Below are 18801 nucleotides of genomic sequence, written 5' to 3'. Positions count from 1 at the left end.
TTCTCATGGAAAAGGGATTTTTTTTTTTATTATGACAAAAAAGATATGGACAAGAGTCACGTTTTTATGTAAAATCTTATCTTAGTACTTGGTAAGTTTTACATACATAAATGTAAATGGTCTGAAAGGATACCCAACATCTACCATTGTAAGGCCGACATGAAGATTTACTTTGAAACACTGCAAGGACTTTCAAACCGCAAAGCAACCAGAACTATGGACATCTACAAAGAATTAAATTCCTCTTACCGTACTTACATTAATTATACATGCGTATATCTCCTTTCTTTTCTTTTTTTCCTTAATATGTAAATCGAATGTTCTGTAATATCTTTGATATGATTGTGACTTTAATGTTCCTTACATCTTATGATGCTTTGGAATCATTAAGAACATTATATGTGAAACATTTGTATCTACTGTTTTTTTCATGTATAATTCTGGAAATAAAAAAATACTACATCCTTAATGGGGATCATTCATTTCGAAAAGTAAAGCAGATACGGACCCTCAGCCCACCGTCTAATAAGCGAATGAATATTATTAATCTACGTGTCTGAATAATAAAATATGAATGAGAGAGACAATGTTTCACAAGAGAATGTTTCTGTTTTATGTTATTAAAATGATTTCCTCCACGGCTATATGAAATAAATGAAAGCTATATAAGAAACACATAGGCATAGGATTAAGAGTGAATGTGTGCATATTGTGAATGAATTTAAAACTGGGTCATCTGGCTAAATTTAAGTAAATGTAAGTAAATTTACATATATGAAATAATGTAGCCTATATAAATGATGCTCTTAAGATGAAGTTGTCACACTTTATTAAAGATCAATTATTTTGGAAAGACAAGCCAAGTTTCACTAAAAAAAATAGTGTATATCCCGCTTTAACGTCCAAGAGGCAGATTTTTGACTACTTACTGAATATGAATATTATATTGTACTTGTGAAAACCCTAATTTCCCCTTCATAAAATGTAAATATTGATTTTTTTTTTTTCAAATTAATTATGTAACAGAACCTTCATAACTTGATGAATTTGAAGACTAAATACCAAAAGCGACTGGGTGGAAAAAAGAGAGTTGGACAGAACAGGTCAGATTTGAAATGATGTTCTCGTGTTGAGGTTTCTGTGCAGCTTTACTGATATCCAGTGGTGAAATTGTGCAAACGACTCAAAACTGAATGGCTACATTACATCATGACTGTCTAAAAACCTAAAAAGTACTGTGGCAGTGCCACGGTCACGGCTATAGCCAACTTTATGCCCTTCTCTTGCTAACTTCAAAACTTACATTTGATGTATACATCATTGCTTACACTGCACAAGTGTTCACACTCATGGATCACAATAAAATAAATTTGAATTTATGAATATGTTATTTAATTCCACCTGAAAGATGTGTTTCCATCTGTTTTTACTTTAATGCAGACGTGTATTTTACATCACATAACCCATAGAGAGACAATACAGTCAGAGTTTGGAAATGTTCACACATACTGTAACTTACTCACCTAAAAACATGACACCAGAGTTTCAAAATCAAACATTTTAGAAGAGAACAATACACGAAGCCTGTAAAAAAGCCCAAGAAAAAGAAAAGAAAAAAAAGCATGATAGGAAATCGTTGCTTGCATAATACAGCCTTGTTGTGAAGCATTACCAAAATCAATCACAAAATCCCATTTTGAAAGATATACACTAGCATTATTTCTGTAATATACTTAGTATTCTTAACTAACGGAAAATACATAATTAATGTGCCAACCAAATTAGCACTAAAGCTGAACACAAGCCTATAGTAATGAAGGGAATAATTTTTTTCAATATATAAATATTATAGTATAATGCTCTAAAATATTCACATTTTTATCTTCAGTGATATGATCTTCAAGCTTCGGTTTCACTTGAGGAAGCATCCCAGTGTTTTATCAGGAGCCATCAACATATTAGCCTGATTTTTGTGTGTGATGTGAATCTACAGACAGACAGAAAATATTGATGTTATTTAGGAAGCACATATAAATAATATAACAATATAAATAATGTTATGCTGTTAAATGGCAGCAACATCCATACCATCAAACAACTGATGCATAATGAAACCATTCAATGAATGAGAAATGGCCGTAAACAAACTAACACCGACTCTATATGAACCTTGATAGCCTTGACAGATCATCATGTATCTTTATAGTCATCTGAGGAGCACACACACTTACCGTACATGGAGGCTGCATCCACGGCTCTCCATCAATCTGCATGGGCAGAGTTTTATACGTTCTACGGGAAAGATATGTTGTTAATAATATTCATATAACTTGAACTGGTTTATTTCAGTTTCACTTGCTTATTCAAACGGGTGGTAAAATGTTCAGTATCTGGTAAAACACATTTAGGGCCCTATTTTAACAATCTAAGTGCATGGTCTAAAGCGCAGGGCGCAAGTTCACTGAGGGTGTGTCCGAATCCACTTTTGCTAGTGTACCGATGGGGAAAATGTGGTCTAAAAGCAGGGTTGTCCCTATTCTCTTAAAGGGGTCATGACATGAGAAACCAAATTTGCCTTGATCTTTTGGTATATAAGAGGTCTTTGTACCATTAAAACGTCCTGCAAGTTTCATAGCTTAAGACGTCCTCCCCATTATAAACGAATCATTTATTTAATCAAGCTCTAAATACAGCTCGTTCTGGATCCATGGTACGAAGTGACGTCACGGTACGAAGTGACGTACCAGCGTTTGCATAATGACCGCCTCCAGCACAAGACAACTACGCTTTAAGCGCAAAACAACTACGCTCATTTCGTATCGTTGTCGCGCTGCGCGCCTCACAAGTGTTCAGTCGACGGACAGCGAGTGGGTCTGTGTACAGGGAAATTACGATGCCGCAGATGTGCTGTTCCTGGCTGTGGACAAACAACATCTTTGAATACGCTGCGAAAGATCCAGTCGTCAGGGAAAAATGGATGCACTTTATCTTTTGCGGACGTCCCAGTCACGGCAGTGTTAGTTTAAGCGTTTGTTCTATACATTTGAAGGATGACTGTTTTGAGAACAAATCCCAAAATGATGCTGGCTTTGCCAGAAAACTGTTGCTCAAAGATAAGTCCGTGCCGACTATTCTGGGCTCAACAACGACGACGTAAACTGTAAGTAATGTATTTAAAACTTTAAACTACTTTTTAAATACGCAGAATCCGCAAATGTTCTGGCTGGGGGCGTTAATAATTGATGTAGGCACTGACGTTAGCCAATCATAACAGTGGGCGTTAACACTGAACTCTTAAAGGGGAAACACCCCCAGAACAGACTGTTTGAATCAGAGGATGAGAAACAGGGTGGGAAAAGGTCATTAATCACTACATTTTTAAAAAAAAATGTAAAAAAAACTATAGTAATACTATAATTGCATCTAAGGGAACATAATAAAAAAATAAAAAAAAAACATGTCATGACCCCTTTAATTAGTAATGGGTGTGTTTGGGGATTTACATGCTTTAAACCAATCAGAGTCTCATCTCCCATTCCCTTTAAATGCCAGTTGCACTCGCGCCATGGCAGAGTCATTATTTACATGACGGAATTTGATAGTGGAAAGACTGAACGCTTCTGTTGTTCTGTCACATTGTTGTTGTGTGTGTGTGTTGTGTTGCTATATGTGTATGTATACTGCTGTCTACATGAAGAATGGCATTTAAGGACAATAAAGTTAAATCAGAACGCGTCTCCAGAGCGCAAACGGATCTGCTCGTGCACGAGGTAAAAGTGCGCATGCAGACCATCTGCGGGGCAAGCCGGATTCCTCCATATCTTTATGTACACAATAATAATATTTTACATTGTAATCCTTTTATTTTAAATATTTGACATGTTTGTGTGCTGCTGTGTGTCCCTGTGTGTGTAATAAGCAGAGTGTGCGCACGTTGTGGACCCGCCTATAGGTGCACATTACTAACGCGCTCTTTAAATAACTAAATTAAAATTTGCGCCATTTTTTTTATTTGCGCCATTGACTTTAGACCAGGTTTCAGTTGGTCAATGACGAAGTCTTATTTCTGTTGCCTCAAAATAGCAACGCGTGCCTGAACACACACCTCGTTTTCAGACCAGCAGCCCATGGGCGCACAAATGGGCGGAAGTGCATTTGCTATTTAATCAACGTGGCGCAGGACGTGAAAATGATAACTGCGTCGGGCTGAATCTAGCATTGCGCCGGGTGTATGCTAGGGCCCCTTATGAAATATGATCTGGTTCCTCACCTGATAGTGACGTGAGCAGCCTGAACCAGGCGGTGTGCTTTACTCTTCAGGCCTGTGTAAATCTGACCCATTTCCACCACACTCTCCAACCCAACAACCTCTAGGAGTTTATCATTCATGTCTACAAGCATAAACAGCATTTAGTGTGGAAGACGATGTCAAAACTGATGATTTTGCCAAGAAGGGCATCATCGACAAACACAACCATGAAATATTTTATTGACTTTATTAATACACATTCCTAATCTTAAATATGAACTGATTGGTTCATGTTATTTCCAAGAAAAATGTTTTTCTGTTTATTCTTACTCGAAAATGTAATAACTTGCTTTGAAACGCCTTTCCTTTTCAGTTCAAGTCACATTAGTTCATTTATTTCACAACCAGTCTTATAGAAAGAACTTTCGATAGAATAACATTCCTGATGATTTAATTTTTGAATGTTTTGTTTCATTTGGGAATGTTGTATATTGAAATGTTGATGTATACGTTCTTTGTCCCGTAAAACAGTTGATTTAAATTGTGAAAATTTTATAAAATATATGGAAAAATTAAGAAATCATTTGACAAGAAATAATATTAAGACCTGTAGTACTGTCAACATAAATAACCTAGATATTTGAACAACTTTTCCTACTTATACCAGCATATTCAGCTACATTGATTTTTAATAAAAAATGACTGACAAATGGATACATGTAAGCATAAAAACATCTATATAATTTATGTATACAGTCTAATAATGGTAAATTTGTCAAAGAATACAAATATTTAGGTACTAAGAAAATAATCTGTTAAAGTGCCCCTTTTATGCTTTTTTGTTTATTACAAAGTGTGTGTGTAATGGAGTGTGTAATAGAGCCGTTTCTGAACATTTTCAAAGATGAAAGTGCTGATAAATAAAGTTGTTGTCTCCTGAAAGACAGAAGTGATTCTGAACTGAATCGAGTCGTCAGTAACTCCAGTCTCACTTCCTGATGAATCTGCGTAGGTTTGTAACAGATTTGCATAATGCCAGTCTATGTTCTTCATTGGCTGCCGTGAACAACGTCTACTTTGACCCTCAAACACAGTAGTTTATCTGAGACTGGAAGAGTTTGGTTCGTGTTGTTCATGTGGAGAAGACGCTGTTTTCTGCTGACAAAGCAAATCCACTTTGATGAGATTGATACGGTAAAACCGACGCCATCGTTACTGTTCGTATCACTGAGTATCAAGAGCTGAGGAAGATCCGGAGCTGAAATTCAGATATGATGATGAGTGTTTGGTTTCTGACACGGTCGACCAATCACAGCAGACTGAGTTATCTGACCAATCAGAGCAGAGCAGCTCTCAGAGAGGCGGGGTTTAGAGAAACTGAATCCCTGATCGACCCGTTTCAGACACTGAGAGAAAAGAGCTGACGCTGCGGTGGATATCATGAGAAATTTAAACTGTTTTTCGCATGTAGAATTATTGTAAGAGACTCTTAAACAAAATTATGAATCTTTAAAATAGCATAATAGGGGCACTTTAAGTGATTTGAAAGTGATTTTGTATCTTTTTTTTATTGTAATAAGCATGTGCTTACCCTGTGAGCACATCTCAAGAGCATCAGGATCAACAGTGACCTCTTGCCACTTCTTTAGCTTCTCAACACTCTTTGATTCTCCCCACAAGTTTGAACCGCCGTGCATGCTGGGAATGTTCAGGACAGCAACACCCTCCAATGAGAGTCTGCTCAGGTCGACAGGAACGCCACAACACTACAGGGACAGAGATTTATCAAACTCATTTTGAAACGCCTCAGTGGCAGCGAGATATATTAAACTGAGTATTTATGCATACATGCCAGGATTGTCACAGTTGTTTAAAGTCGTACCTTTCTACAATTCATTAATTACTATCCTTGTAGACCAGAATAATTTGAATAAAATGCCTAATTTACATGTTGTTTTGTGAATCATTCTGTTTTTCAGAATTGTTTTAGCTGTATTAGTTTAGAAAAAGAAAAAAATTTAAATAAGCTCTAATATGTCATTTGATGGGAGGTTCACTGAAACAGAAAAATACCCCATATTGTGTGAAAACAAGTCCTGCAAAAAAAAGGGGTGTTAAACCAGCTTGTTTTTCATTGGCAATAATGCTGAAAACATTTAATAGCTTTTTGTAGACTATGATATGTGCCTATTTACTGGACAAAAAAGTGCAACTAGCTCAAATATAAAATAGACACGGAGAGGATATTCTTTTTCCCGAAAATGCTAGTTAATGTAATTGCATTTGACTAATACTGACTGACTTTGCTCACAGATGGTCTAACAACTTCCCAAAATATTTTGATCATTTATAATTTTTTTGGTTGTTTGTTTTTTCTCAACCTTTTTTAAATGACCAGCAATCTTTTTTTTTATATATATATATATCTAATTATGCTATTTTATTGCCAAATATTGGATTCAGTTTTCATCAGCTTGTTTTCTTTCAATTAGCAAGTTTTGTATTTCGAGCTGACTGATCGTAGGCAAAATGTATTTGGTGAACACATTTTTGAGTGACCTTTTTCACTCAAACACGAGCTCAGATAAACAAGGCTACTTAATTGAAAGAAAACAAGTTGATAAAAGATTGAATCCAGTATTTGGTGATAATATAGCATAATGAGAGATTTACAAGCAATTTAAAAGACGGGTCATTTTTGACCCGGAACACTAAATTAGCTAGAGGATTTCCCACAACATTTACCTCGATGCTGAGACATTCCTTGAGGTTCCTGCAGGAAGCTGAAACGGTCTCAGATGTTGCGAGTTGAAAATACCACAGCTTATTTCTGGCTCTTTCAGGGCATAACATAGAAAAATGTAGAACTGAACCAAGTAATAAACGGTTTAAAAAACACAGCACAACGTAGTGACTGCACACATTTCAGATCCTGACCTGCTGTTGAACTTCTGTGGATCCTTCTCTCTCATCACATGAAACTGGTGAGCTATAGATGCGTCCTGTTGAGGGAACATCACGCTGGAAAATTACTGACACAAATACAATATAGCTGCCAATTACAGAAATACACATGCATCATTCAAAGAGCCGAGTGATTTGAAATCTGTCTTCACAGCTGCACCATTTGTCAAGAGGAAAATAAAACGTTCAGTCCAGACTAGGGGTGTGACGATACCCTCATGTCACGATTTGATATATATCGCGATACTGAACTCACAATGCGATATTATTGCGACACTCCAAGACACATGGTAAAAGGTTAAAGGAGAACTCCGGTCAATTTTAACATTGACTTCAATTTTTTGTAAATTTGGAGTGCTGTCAATACAGAGAACAACGACAAAAATCGGTGTTGCCTACACTGTGTTATCCTCTTTTTAAAATTTGCACCCTATTGACTTGAATGGGGTCTAATTTTAAACCTGCTTTTATTTCTCTTATCATCCTTGATGTGTCATACAAGTGCCCAGCCATGTTGAGTGATTCCTTCAGAGTGAACACGGTGAATCTGACTGCAGTAGATGTGAAAGATATGAATAAAAATGATGTTAATTCAACAAGCGCACATACCTGTATTTAGTTCCTGTTTTCGGTCGAAGTCCAAAGTAGTCGATTGTCGAGTTCACGCGCGTGATCATAGGTAACTAAACCTATACGCGTGAACTCGACAATCGACTACTTTGGACTTCGACCGAAAACAGGAACTAAATACAGGTATGTGCGCTTGTTGAATTAACATCATTTTTATTCATATCTTTCACATCTACTAAAAATTGAGCTCAATGTTAAAATTGAAGGGAGTTCTCCTTTAAAATTAAAATGCTACATTTTATTTTACATTGTGGGTGTAAATTAATAGGTTTGGACTTAGTCCTGGAAACCCAATGCAGGACAATAGAGACACCAGAATAACAATATTCATGATTCAGAAGCTGAAAATACAGAATTATTTTAGACGAATATGCTTGCACTCGGTCACTGACTACATATTTAAAATAATGTCGGCCACGTTTTACAGGTAACATGAGACAATTGGCATTATCAGGACCCCTAATATTCCCACATCGCATTATTATACATAATATTCAACTTTATATAGTAGTTTAATGTAGTACTGACTCAAAAACTTGAATTTTTTCTCACGCAGTAATATTTATTTTGGGTGAACAATACAGATTGTCACTATCCACGATACATATAGTTGCATTTTTGTATTACGATATATATTGTGACACGATATATTGTGACACCCCTAGTCCAGACTCTTGGCGCTCACCACACCGATGGAGAAATAGTTGTTGATGATGTCATTGGGCACTGGGTCGCCCTCGTCCGCCACATCAGCTTGAATGACTCGCAAACTCCAGCGATCCATCAGCACTAATGTGCTCTCCTCAATCTGCTTAAGGATTTCTGTCAGATCACTGCCTTCATATCCTGTTTAATCCAACACACAAAAGAACACCACATGCCTTGAATACAGGCTCCTAGCTTCAGGCAGACGATTCAAAGCCGAACCGTTTCAAACACTCATTTGTGCCGACCTCAGTGACCGCTTGTATGAGCATTTTATCTTCACCCTTGCTCTCAAACGGTCTTGTGGATTGAATATGGCGATCTGTTCGTCACTATCCCGGCTAACAGGGAACGTTCTCAAAACTTTGTCCACGCTCTGGCAAGTTATGAACAAACTTTCTTCCAGTAACATTAAAGGGTAACTGTCGCCAAATTGCAACCTAGGCTCTTTTTGTTAATCTACCAGAGTCAAACATTCGTGTAAAAGCATAATTAGAATGGAAACGCCACTTTTAAGATTGACCGTATTTCCGTTTTAGCTCAAAATGCCTTTTGAATGGGAGTGCATGGGGCACGTATATGATAGCATCAAAATCAATATTTTTAAAACACTAAAGAATGGTTTTGTACGACTCACTTTATCAGTTAGTGTTTCCGGTGGCTGGAATTTTTTTCAGTCAAAAGTAGACGATCTCCGAATGCAGCGTAATGAACTGACTCCATATGAGGAAATGTCATGAACTTGTAATTCCAATGAAAAGCATGATAACTTCGACACTTGTAATTTATATGGAACTAAGCTTTAGGAGCTTTCCATCTTTACTCTCCTCATGTTACGTTGCATTCGGAGATCGACTACTTTTGACTGACAAAATTCCAGCCACCGGAAACACTAACTGTGTTAAAGTTAGATAAAGTGAGTCGTACAAAATCTTTCTTTTTAGTAAACTTTGTGCACACAAACACTGTAGTCAATGCTGGAGTTCATGTGTAGAGCCGCTGGTGACACTTCCAGCACAGTTTCATGTTGTGTCGAGCCGCATTAGTGTTTTAAAAATAGCGATTTTGATGCTATCATATACGTGCCCCATGCACTCCCATTCAAAAGACATTTTGACCTAAAACGAAAATACGGTCAATCTTAAAAGTGGCGATTCCATTATAATTATGCTTTTACACGAAAGTTTGACTCGGGTAGATGAACAAAAAGAGCCTAGGTTCAATTTTGGCGACAGTTCCCCTTTAATAGAAGTTATCTTGTCTTTAATAATGTTCTCAAAATATTAGCACAGAAACATTTATATTTTTTTCATGGAATGTTTTTTTTTTTTTTTTGGACGTTTATCTGTTTTTTTAAATGTTATACTTGTTCCCAGCTAACAAAAATATATTCTAAGAACGTTCTGCAAATGTTCCCATTAAGTTATTAAAACGTTATTTCTGAATGTTCTCTTAATGTTCAAAACAATCAGTTTTTTTTAATGATTTAAAAAGTTTTCTTAGATATCTGAACGTTCTCAACTTTGTCATTCTGCAAATATTATGGGAATATGACTTTTGAATGTTCTCTAAATGTTCTGAAACAAGCAGTAACATTTAGCCAGGCCAAAGTATAAACAAGGCTTTAGGCTCTCTTTTGTCTGTAGTTTATATATAGTGTAGTGTTTCTTGTTATATTGTTTGGTTTGACTGTTTTTTACATATATTTGTATGCACATAGCACTGGCTAAAATTAGCTATTAAATATAACCGTGTTATTATTGTCATTATTATTAGTAAGAACTCAAGTTAATTGCATGACAGGTTGCAGGGCTCTCAAGTTTTATCAAAAGTTTGGAGTGAGATCTGTTAGGGGAGGAGCCACCCAAATTTGCATCAGCGGCCCCACCAAATTCGCTTAAATTTTTGCTAGCAGTTCAATTTTGCCAATTGTTCCTAATTGACCAGCACAAATGCAAATTAAAACCATTTTGGCAATCGTAGACAGTCTGCCAAATCTGCTCAAACGGTCACCTTTAAAGGGGTCATCGGATGCCCATTTTCCACAAATTGGTATAATTCTTAGGGTTCTTCATGTAAAGTTTGTAACATAAGTTACTTTGGTTAAAATTCCTCAATGGTTGTGTAAAACACCCTTTTTCCTCCTCAAAAACAGCTCTGTTCACAGCGACTCGTTTCGGTGCATGTCTCTTTAAATGATAATGAGCAACAACTTTTTGGCTTTTTGAGGATTAAAAAAAAGTGAGTGGATTTTTTCATTGTATGGTGTTTGTGTCCACACACTGCAAAGACACATTTATATGCAAACACCATATAAAAGTGAATTTTGCATCCGATGACCACTTTAAATTAAGCAGTTGGAGAGTTTTGACTGCATCAAAAATAATTTTGCATGAATTTGGCTATAGTCCTCAACATCAGCGCTCACTGTCTTTGATCACAGGCAAGAGATTTCGTCCAGGAATCATAAAAAAAAATGTTTTAAATAAAGAGGTTCCTACCGCAAACCGCAGTCATCAGATTCATACCTCTTCCAACTTCCACTCCGTATGTGCGCGACTGCGCGTGTTGCCTAGTAACGAACGTGCTTGGAGCGGGAACACGTAATTTACCCGGAAACAACACATTCTAATTTCTGATTGGCTGGAAGCTGACATTTAACTCTGTATAACTCGAGATAGATGCTATGAACTCGGCAGAGAACTTCCCTCCGTTTGCCTGCGCCTCGTCCATTAATTGTATAGCGGGACAAATTATCCCTCACTCCTCAGCGTGAGAAACACAAGGTGTGGCGTGTGAGTGTGTGCAGGGGTTGAAATGCGTGTGTCTCACGCCCAATGCGTGAGACTTGAGAGCCCTGAGGTTGTCATGTGATGTCAACATATCAGAGCATATGATGAATGAGCAACTCGCTCACAGTAACGTTAAACTGCCTTCATCTCCTGTACATACATCATCCATCAGCAGCGTGAAGTGAGCGAGTGTAAATATCTCTACTGAATGATGCAGTCGTCATGGAGACACACCTCCTCCCCAGTGCAGACACCGAGCCAGATCATTCCCAGTTCCCAGAGGAAGAACTGCAACTGGAGGGCGAATCACCATATCAGCTTTATCTGAGGGAAAAAATACATAGTAACTAGACAGTGTAATTTTGATTGCATTATGTATTTATGTGTCTTCTTAAATTCAATGGCTGGAGAGTGACACTATATTCTTAATACATTACAATAAAAACAGCTGGGAAAACAACTGAGTAACAAAATACTATGTGATTAAATAAAATTGTGTGCATACTATGACAAATCTTTGGATTTGTGCACGAGTTTATGTTTCTCACCAATAGCATCTAAAATCCAGCCGACAGTGCCGTCTCCTCCACAGACCAGGATTCTGTATTTATGAAGATTTTGAAAGAGCTGGAGCCTGAAACGAATAGACACACACACATTTGTGGCTTTGTAATGGTGTGTTAGTCTGCTCTGTTTATAAAAACGTACCCTGGATTTGGTCCTCCATTGTCAAGACTGTAAACCTGTCGTGGGTTCAGGAGGTACTGAAACTTTCTCAACACCCTGCAACAAACCAGATAATGTCATTAAGCAAGTCATTTTAAATGTGCTTATTAGGTAAATGTAAAAAAAAGTGTTTTGGTCAACCATTTTAGGAGACAAAACAGCCAGCAGTAATTGTTTTAACAAATAGTTCTTCAAAAAGTCATATTACAATGCTATGCTAGAGTCTCCTACAATAGGTTGACATGCATCAAAGGTAAAAAAAAAAAACACTTTAATTTTCTTATAATATCCACCGCAGAGTCAGCTCTTTTCTCTCAGTGTCTGAAACGGTTTGATCAAGGATTCAGTTTCTCTAAACCCCGCCTTTCTGAGAGCTGCTCTGCTCTGATTGGTCAGATTACCCAGTCTGTTGTGATTGGTCGACCATGTTATTAGCTCATTACCATATCTGAATCTTCCTCAGCTCTTGATACTCAGTGATACGAACAGTAACGATAGTGCTGGTTTTACCGTATCAATCACAGCGTCTTCTCCACATGAACAACACGAACCAAACTCTTCCAGTCTCAGATAAACTACAGTGTTTGAGGGACAAAGTAGACGTTGTTCACGGCAGCCAACGAAGAACATAGACTGGCATTATGCAAATCTGAAAATCCGATACAGCATAATAGATGCATAATATTTTACATTAAAATCAGAATATAACCTCTTTCCTTGTTTTCCGCCACTCTTTGGATTTACAAACACCAAGAGAGGGAGTGTGTCCTTCACAGGAAATATCTTCATAAAGATATGAGTTATAGAGAAAGCACATACATACATTTAATCAAACATTCTGTATCACAAACATATTTAATTACAATATGTGGAGTCAATATTGGTTTAAATGTAGAATTGCTTACCTGCAAAAAGTGTCCATCTGAGTTCATGTTTACCAGGTATTTTTCTCCCAGACTGCTCCCCGAAATAGAGTCTGTTTGATCCATCTATAATTGATAATGAGAGAAACAAAAGTTATACTTATTGTATATAAAATGCTATAATAAATCTAGCCAAAGTGCCTTATATAGCAACAACACTAAATAGTGTTTTTGTATAGTTCTAGCTCTTGCTTACAGCACATATGGCCCACGGTGGAAGGATGTGATGCTGTAGTCGCTCACAGTCACAGTGCGACGGGCCCAGAGGAACACACTCACTGTGGCGCTACGTTCATCAGCAGCAGCAAAGATGGAAAACATTAGCATATACAGGAACAGATCTGTCTAAATAAAACATCCAGCTAAATAAATTAAATAAGTCATATTATGCCCTTTTTCAAAGTCTTGATGTTGTTTTGGTCTCTACTAGAACAGGTTTTCATGATTTTTCTCATATTCTCCAATTGTTGCGGCTCCTCTCTTCCCAGTCTGTCAGTAACGCCAGAGCCCGTCTACGGAGAGCCTGCCCACTCCCTATTAAGTCTTATTGTACCGAATTCTGGTTGTAGTTCCACCAGAGTTCCACTGGGGGCGATCGCCCGAGTGCAAAATGAATAAGAGTCTATGGAGCTAGACGGCTAAATGTGTCTCTTTCACCCGATTGCCGTTGAGAAATCTCAGATTTGATTGTAGGTTTTGCAAGTTCAACATGGGTTATAGGTCGAAAGTTGAATGAACGAGTACTTATGTCCTCTCGATTTCTTACACGTTGAGTTGTTGTTGCCCACAACACGCTAGCATTCTGCTAATGAACGCTGATTGGTCAGTGAATGACTGATTACGACCAGAGATACCGCTTGATGGCATCATGGCATCCGAAGCAGGACCAGAATGTCTTCTAGCAGAAACTCTTCTAGCACGTATGTTTACCTGTGTCCGCTGTGTTGTGTGTTTACCTGTGTCCGCTGTGTTGTGTGTTTACCTGTGTCCGCTGTGTTGTGTGTTTACCTGTGTCCGCTGTGTTGTGTGTTTACCTGTGTCCGCTGTGTTGTGTGTTTACCTGTGTCCGCTGTGTTGTGTGTTTACCTGTGTCGGCTGTGTTGTGTGTTTACCTGTGTCCGCTGTGTTGTGTGTTTACCTGTGTCCGCTGTGTTGTGTGTTTACCTCTGTCCGCTGTGTTGTGTGTTTACCTGTGTCCGCTGTGTTGTCTGTTTACCTGTGTCCGATGTGTTGTGTGTTCACCTGTGTCCGCTGTGTTGTGTGTTCACCTGTGTCAGCTGTGTTGTGTGTTTACCTGTGTCAGCTGTGTTGTGTGTTTACCTGTGTCCGCTGTGTTGTGTGTTTACCTGTGTCCGCTGTGTTGTGTGTTTACCTGTGTCCGCTGTGTTGTGTGTTTACCTGTGTCCGCTGTGTTGTGTGTTTACCTGTGTCCGCTGTGTTGTGTGTTTACCTGTGTCCGCTGTGTTGTGTTTACCTGTGTCCGCTGTGTTGTGTGTTTACCTGTGTCCGCTGTGTTGTGTTTACCTGTGTCCGCTGTGTTGTGTGTTTACCTGTGTCCGCTGTGTTGTGTGTTTACCTGTGTCCGCTGTGTTGTGTGTTTACCTGTGTCCGCTGTGTTGTGTGTTTACCTGTGTCCGCTGTGTTGTGTGTTTACCTGTGTCCGCTGTGTTGTGTGTTTACCTGTGTCTGATGTGTTGTGTGTTCACCTGTGTCCGCTGTGTTGTGTGTTCACCTGTGTCCGCTGTGTTGTCTGTTTACCTGTGTCTGATGTGTTGTGTGTTCACCTGTGTCCGCTGTGTTGTGTGTTCACCTGTGTCCGATGTGTTGTGTGTTCACCTGTGTCCGCTGTGTTGTGTGTTTACCTGTGTCAGCTGTGTTGTGTGTTTACCTGTGTCTGATGTGTTGTGTGTTCACCTGTGTCCGCTGTGTTGTGTGTTTACCTGTGTCCGCTGTGTTGTGTGTTTACCTGTGTCCGCTGTGTTGTGTGTTTACCTGTGTCCGCTGTGTTGTGTGTTTACCTGTGTCCGCTGTGTTGTGTGTTCACCTGTGTCCGATGTGTTGTGTGTTCACCTGTGTCAGCTGTGTTGTGTGTTTACCTGTGTCCTGCTGTGTTGTGTGTTCACCTGTGTCCGATGTGTTGTGTGTTCACCTGTGTCCGCTGTGTTGTGTGTTTACCTGTGTCAGCTGTGTTGTGTGTTTACCTGTGTCAGCTGTGTTGTGTGTTTACCTGTGTCCTGCTGTGTTGTGTGTTTACCTGTGTCCGCTGTGTTGTCTGTTTACCTGTGTCCGATGTGTTGTGTGTTCACCTGTGTCCGCTGTGTTGTGTGTTTACCTGTGTCAGCTGTGTTGTGTGTTTACCTGTGTCCGCTGTGTTGTGCGTTTACCTGTGTCCGCTGTGTTGTGTGTTTACCTGTGTCCGCTGTGTTGTGTGTTTACCTGTGTCCGCTGTGTTGTGTGTTTACCTGTGTCCGCTGTGTTGTGTGTTTACCTGTGTCCGCTGTGTTGTGTGTTTACCTGTGTCCGCTGTGTTGTGTGTTTACCTGTGTCCGCTGTGTTGTGTTTACCTGTGTCCGCTGTGTTGTGCGTTTACCTGTGTCCGCTGTGTTGTGTGTTTACCTGTGTTCGCTGTGTTGTCTGTTTACCTGTGTCTGATGTGTTGTGTGTTCACCTGTGTCCGCTGTGTTGTGTGTTTACCTGTGTCCGCTGTGTTGTGTGTTTACCTGTGTCTGCTGTGTTGTGTGTTTACCTGTGTCCGCTGTGTTGTGTGTTTACCTGTGTCCTGCTGTGTTGTGTGTTTACCTGTGTCCGCTGTGTTGTGTGTTTACCTGTGTCCGCTGTGTTGTGTGTTTACCTGTGTCCGCTGTGTTGTGTGTTTACCTGTGTCCGCTGTGTTGTGTGTTTACCTGTGTCCGCTGTGTTGTGTGTTTACCCGTGTCTGCTGTGTTGTGTGTTTACCTGTGTCCGCTGTGTTGTGTGTTTACCTGTGTCCGCTGTGTTGTTTGTTTACCTGTGTCAGCTGTGTTGTGTGTTTACCTGTGTCCGCTGTGTTGTGTGTTTACCTGTGTCCGCTGTGTTGTGTGTTTACCTGTGTCCGCTGTGTTGTGCGTTTATCTGTGTTGTGTGTTTACCTGTGTCCGCTGTGTTGTGTGTTTATCTGTGTTGTGTGTTTACCTGTGTCCGCTGTGTAGTGTTTACCTGTGTCAGCTGTGTTGTGTGTTTACCTGTGTCCGCTGTGTTGTGTGTTTACCTGTGTCCGCTGTGTTGTGTGTTTATCTGTGTTGTGTGTTTACCTGTGTCCGCTGTGTAGTGTTTACCTGTGTCAGCTGTGTTGTGTGTTTACCTGTGTCCGCTGTGTTGTGTGTTTACCTGTGTCCGCTGTGTTGTGTGTTTACCTGTGTCCGCTGTGTTGTTGATGCCTCGAGAGAAAAGAAAGTGCAGAGCGCGAAAGCACCAAAGTGACTGAAGGATTGCCGTAAAGCAGTATCTCTGCTCGTAGGATGTGTATGACGTCATTGACATTTTAAAACTTTTTTTAATTTAAACTATTTTTTTTAAACTTTTTAAAGCAAATAAGTGACTCAATGTGTAATTTTTTGCATCTCCTTTCGAGTACAACATTCAAATTACTAGACAAAAAATTATATCCTGAGAAAAGTGGATTTTGAGGGGTATAGCCCCATTCTGCACTCGTCCTGTGAGCGCCCTCATGTGGACGCTCTGTTTAGTTCCTGTCTCTATGAAGCCCCTCCTTTTGAAAAGCACACTGTGCTCTGATTGGTCGACTGGGGCAGTGTGTTGTGATTGGTTGAGTGTTTCGAGCGTGTTTGGGCAATGTCCCGCCCCTTACCATAACCACCAGTTTAACACACTACTAACTCAACCAGGCCCCGCCCCTTTATTCTGAGTATCAATAATTAAAATTAGAAATATTGTGACATGTTCGTATTATTGTATATATTATTATTAATAATGATAATTGTACTGTGCTAGACTAACTGGGACTTGTCACAACACTTGCATAATGCATATTGTTGCCCTATTGTTGGTTTGATTGCTTGTATTGTAAGTCGCTTTGGATAAAAGACCTGCTAAACAATTAAATGTAAATGTATGTGGATAAAGAAGTCAGCGCTCACCATGCGGTGACACCATGCACAGCTCTTTCCAGTGAGTATCTTGATCTTTTTGTGGCAAATCTCACATTTGTTGGACTCACAGTCAGCACTGATCCAGTCATGAACTGAACACTGGCGAAGGGGGAAAACAGCCATTCAGGCCAAGCATTAACTTGAGTTAACTCAATTTAACACATAATTAATAGCAAGTTTAAGCAGAACACAATGTAATGGTAAATCAATGGTAAATTAATCATCTCTCACCCCTATCTCTGTTTTGGACCTGACAAAGGTCCTGACGCATGGTGTGTGGTTTTTGTTGGCACAGCTGCTGTGGACGGTGTACTTGCAAACTAGAAATCAATGAAAGAAGAGGGGAAACTGACAATGTCATTACATTACAACATAGCCACAGGCAAGGGCATTTACAAAGACGCTAGAAATCAGGGTGAACATATTCTGAATATTTAAGGCTGTACATATTCAGTGTTATTTAGAGCAGGGGTTCCCAAATTTTTCCATGACAAGGCCCCCTAAATACCACGAGGTTCTGGCCAAGGCCCCCCCTTTGCAGGATGTGTTATTGAACCCATCGACAAATGTAGAAATAAATAAATAAAACATCTGTGAACATCAGATTATGTGATGGTGTTTGATACCAGCCAATCAGAAAGATTATAGAGATGCACCGATTAAATTTTTCTAGGCCGATACAGATTTTAGCCGATTCCGCATTTCTTGTCGCTTTGACACAAAATGCATACAGTTAACACAAATTTAAAATGCTTGAACTTCTTTTACACACAAGCTCAACCAATACCAAAACAATGTAATTTTACTGCCAAATTTACAAATGCTTTCACACTGTATGTCAGAGCAGATAACATCATGTTCTAAACATAACTTATATAGGATAAAGTCAAAGTGAACAGCTGTTCATATTGTGAATTGAAACAAAAATATTCCCTGTATTTTATTCCATTGCTACTGAGAAACAGCGTATTGAAGTTATGCAAATATATAAATTACAGCTGATTCCCATCTAGGAAGCACACTCAGGTGTTGAGGTTCTTTCAATCGCATGACCATATGTTATAAAAGAGGACTCTTTGGGCTGATCTTGTGTGGAAAAGGAACAATATAGAGCAACACAAAGAAAGAAAGAAAGAAAGAAAGAAAGAAAGAAAGAAAGAAAGAAAGAAAGAAAGAAAGAAAGAAAGAAAGAAAGAAAGAAAATGGAGAGGTATATCTTGCAGTAATGTCCTTTAGCAAATAACGTTTTTGTCTTTTTCTGTCTGTCTTTTTTTTTTTTTTCATAAACTGTACATAAAGCTACTCTGAGATGGTCATTCATTTTTTGTATTGAATTTCTGCAGCAAAAGAAACAAAATGCATGCATTTACTAAACCCAACAAAACAAATATGTAGAGAGGCTTCAAAAGAAGCTACAGTGCAAAACACAATATATGATCAATACAATATACTGTCTATTAGCAGACCTGACACATAACATAATGCAGTTTCTGTAATTTCAGCTGATGTTACTGTTCTTTTTTTCATTGTGTTATGATTGACTAAATGTTCCTGTTGGAAGAGAACATGTGTTAGTGTTTTGAATAATTATATGATTTTGAAACATGTTTGCAGTGTTTTGTTAGATATAGTGTATTGTGTTAGTGTATTATTGTATTTTGAAA

At 38.8% G+C, this 18801-nt stretch overlaps 1 protein-coding gene and 1 pseudogene across 4 annotated transcripts in view; one reads left to right on the top strand and one right to left on the bottom strand.

Annotated features, from left to right (window-relative positions):
- Positions 1-1415: 1415 nt before the first annotated feature.
- Positions 1416-18801, bottom strand: part of dgkab (diacylglycerol kinase, alpha b) — a 26956-nt gene continuing 9570 nt past the window's right edge. Inside the window, exons 10-25 of one of the 3 annotated variants that reach the window (XM_079598338.1) lie at positions 17369-17457; positions 17126-17236; positions 13186-13275; positions 12972-13055; positions 12776-12849; positions 12049-12123; positions 11889-11974; positions 11575-11664; positions 8529-8689; positions 7187-7251; positions 6995-7085; positions 5841-6015; positions 4271-4391; positions 2232-2292; positions 1875-1987; positions 1416-1584 (exon numbers count right to left, since the gene is read on the bottom strand). In XM_079598338.1, coding sequence (XP_079454464.1) covers positions 1913-1987; positions 2232-2292; positions 4271-4391; positions 5841-6015; positions 6995-7085; positions 7187-7251; positions 8529-8689; positions 11575-11664; positions 11889-11974; positions 12049-12123; positions 12776-12849; positions 12972-13055; positions 13186-13275; positions 17126-17236; positions 17369-17457 — 1448 coding nt within the window. In that variant the 3' untranslated portion in view covers positions 1416-1584; positions 1875-1912. Of the gene's footprint in view, positions 1988-2231; positions 2293-4270; positions 4392-5196; positions 5508-5840; positions 6016-6994; positions 7086-7186; positions 7252-8528; positions 8690-11574; positions 11665-11888; positions 11975-12048; positions 12124-12775; positions 12850-12971; positions 13056-13185; positions 13276-17125; positions 17237-17368; positions 17458-18801 lie in introns of those variants that run through there. The other 2 variants (XM_079598337.1, XM_079598339.1) reach the window with 2 other exon arrangements.
- On the top strand, positions 13722-16984 carry LOC306991029 (annotated as a pseudogene). Its single transcript has 6 exons — positions 13722-13729; positions 14293-14381; positions 14821-14881; positions 15174-15234; positions 15719-15790; positions 16980-16984. The product of its transcript is annotated as an uncharacterized misc_RNA (transcript).

The sequence above is a fragment of the Phoxinus phoxinus genome (assembly GCF_949152265.1).
Source record: "Phoxinus phoxinus genome assembly, chromosome: 22".
Classification (NCBI taxonomy): Eukaryota; Metazoa; Chordata; class Actinopteri; order Cypriniformes; family Leuciscidae; genus Phoxinus; species Phoxinus phoxinus.
The sequence above is the reverse complement of the archived record's forward strand: the minus strand, read 5'-3'. Positions and strand labels throughout refer to the sequence as shown.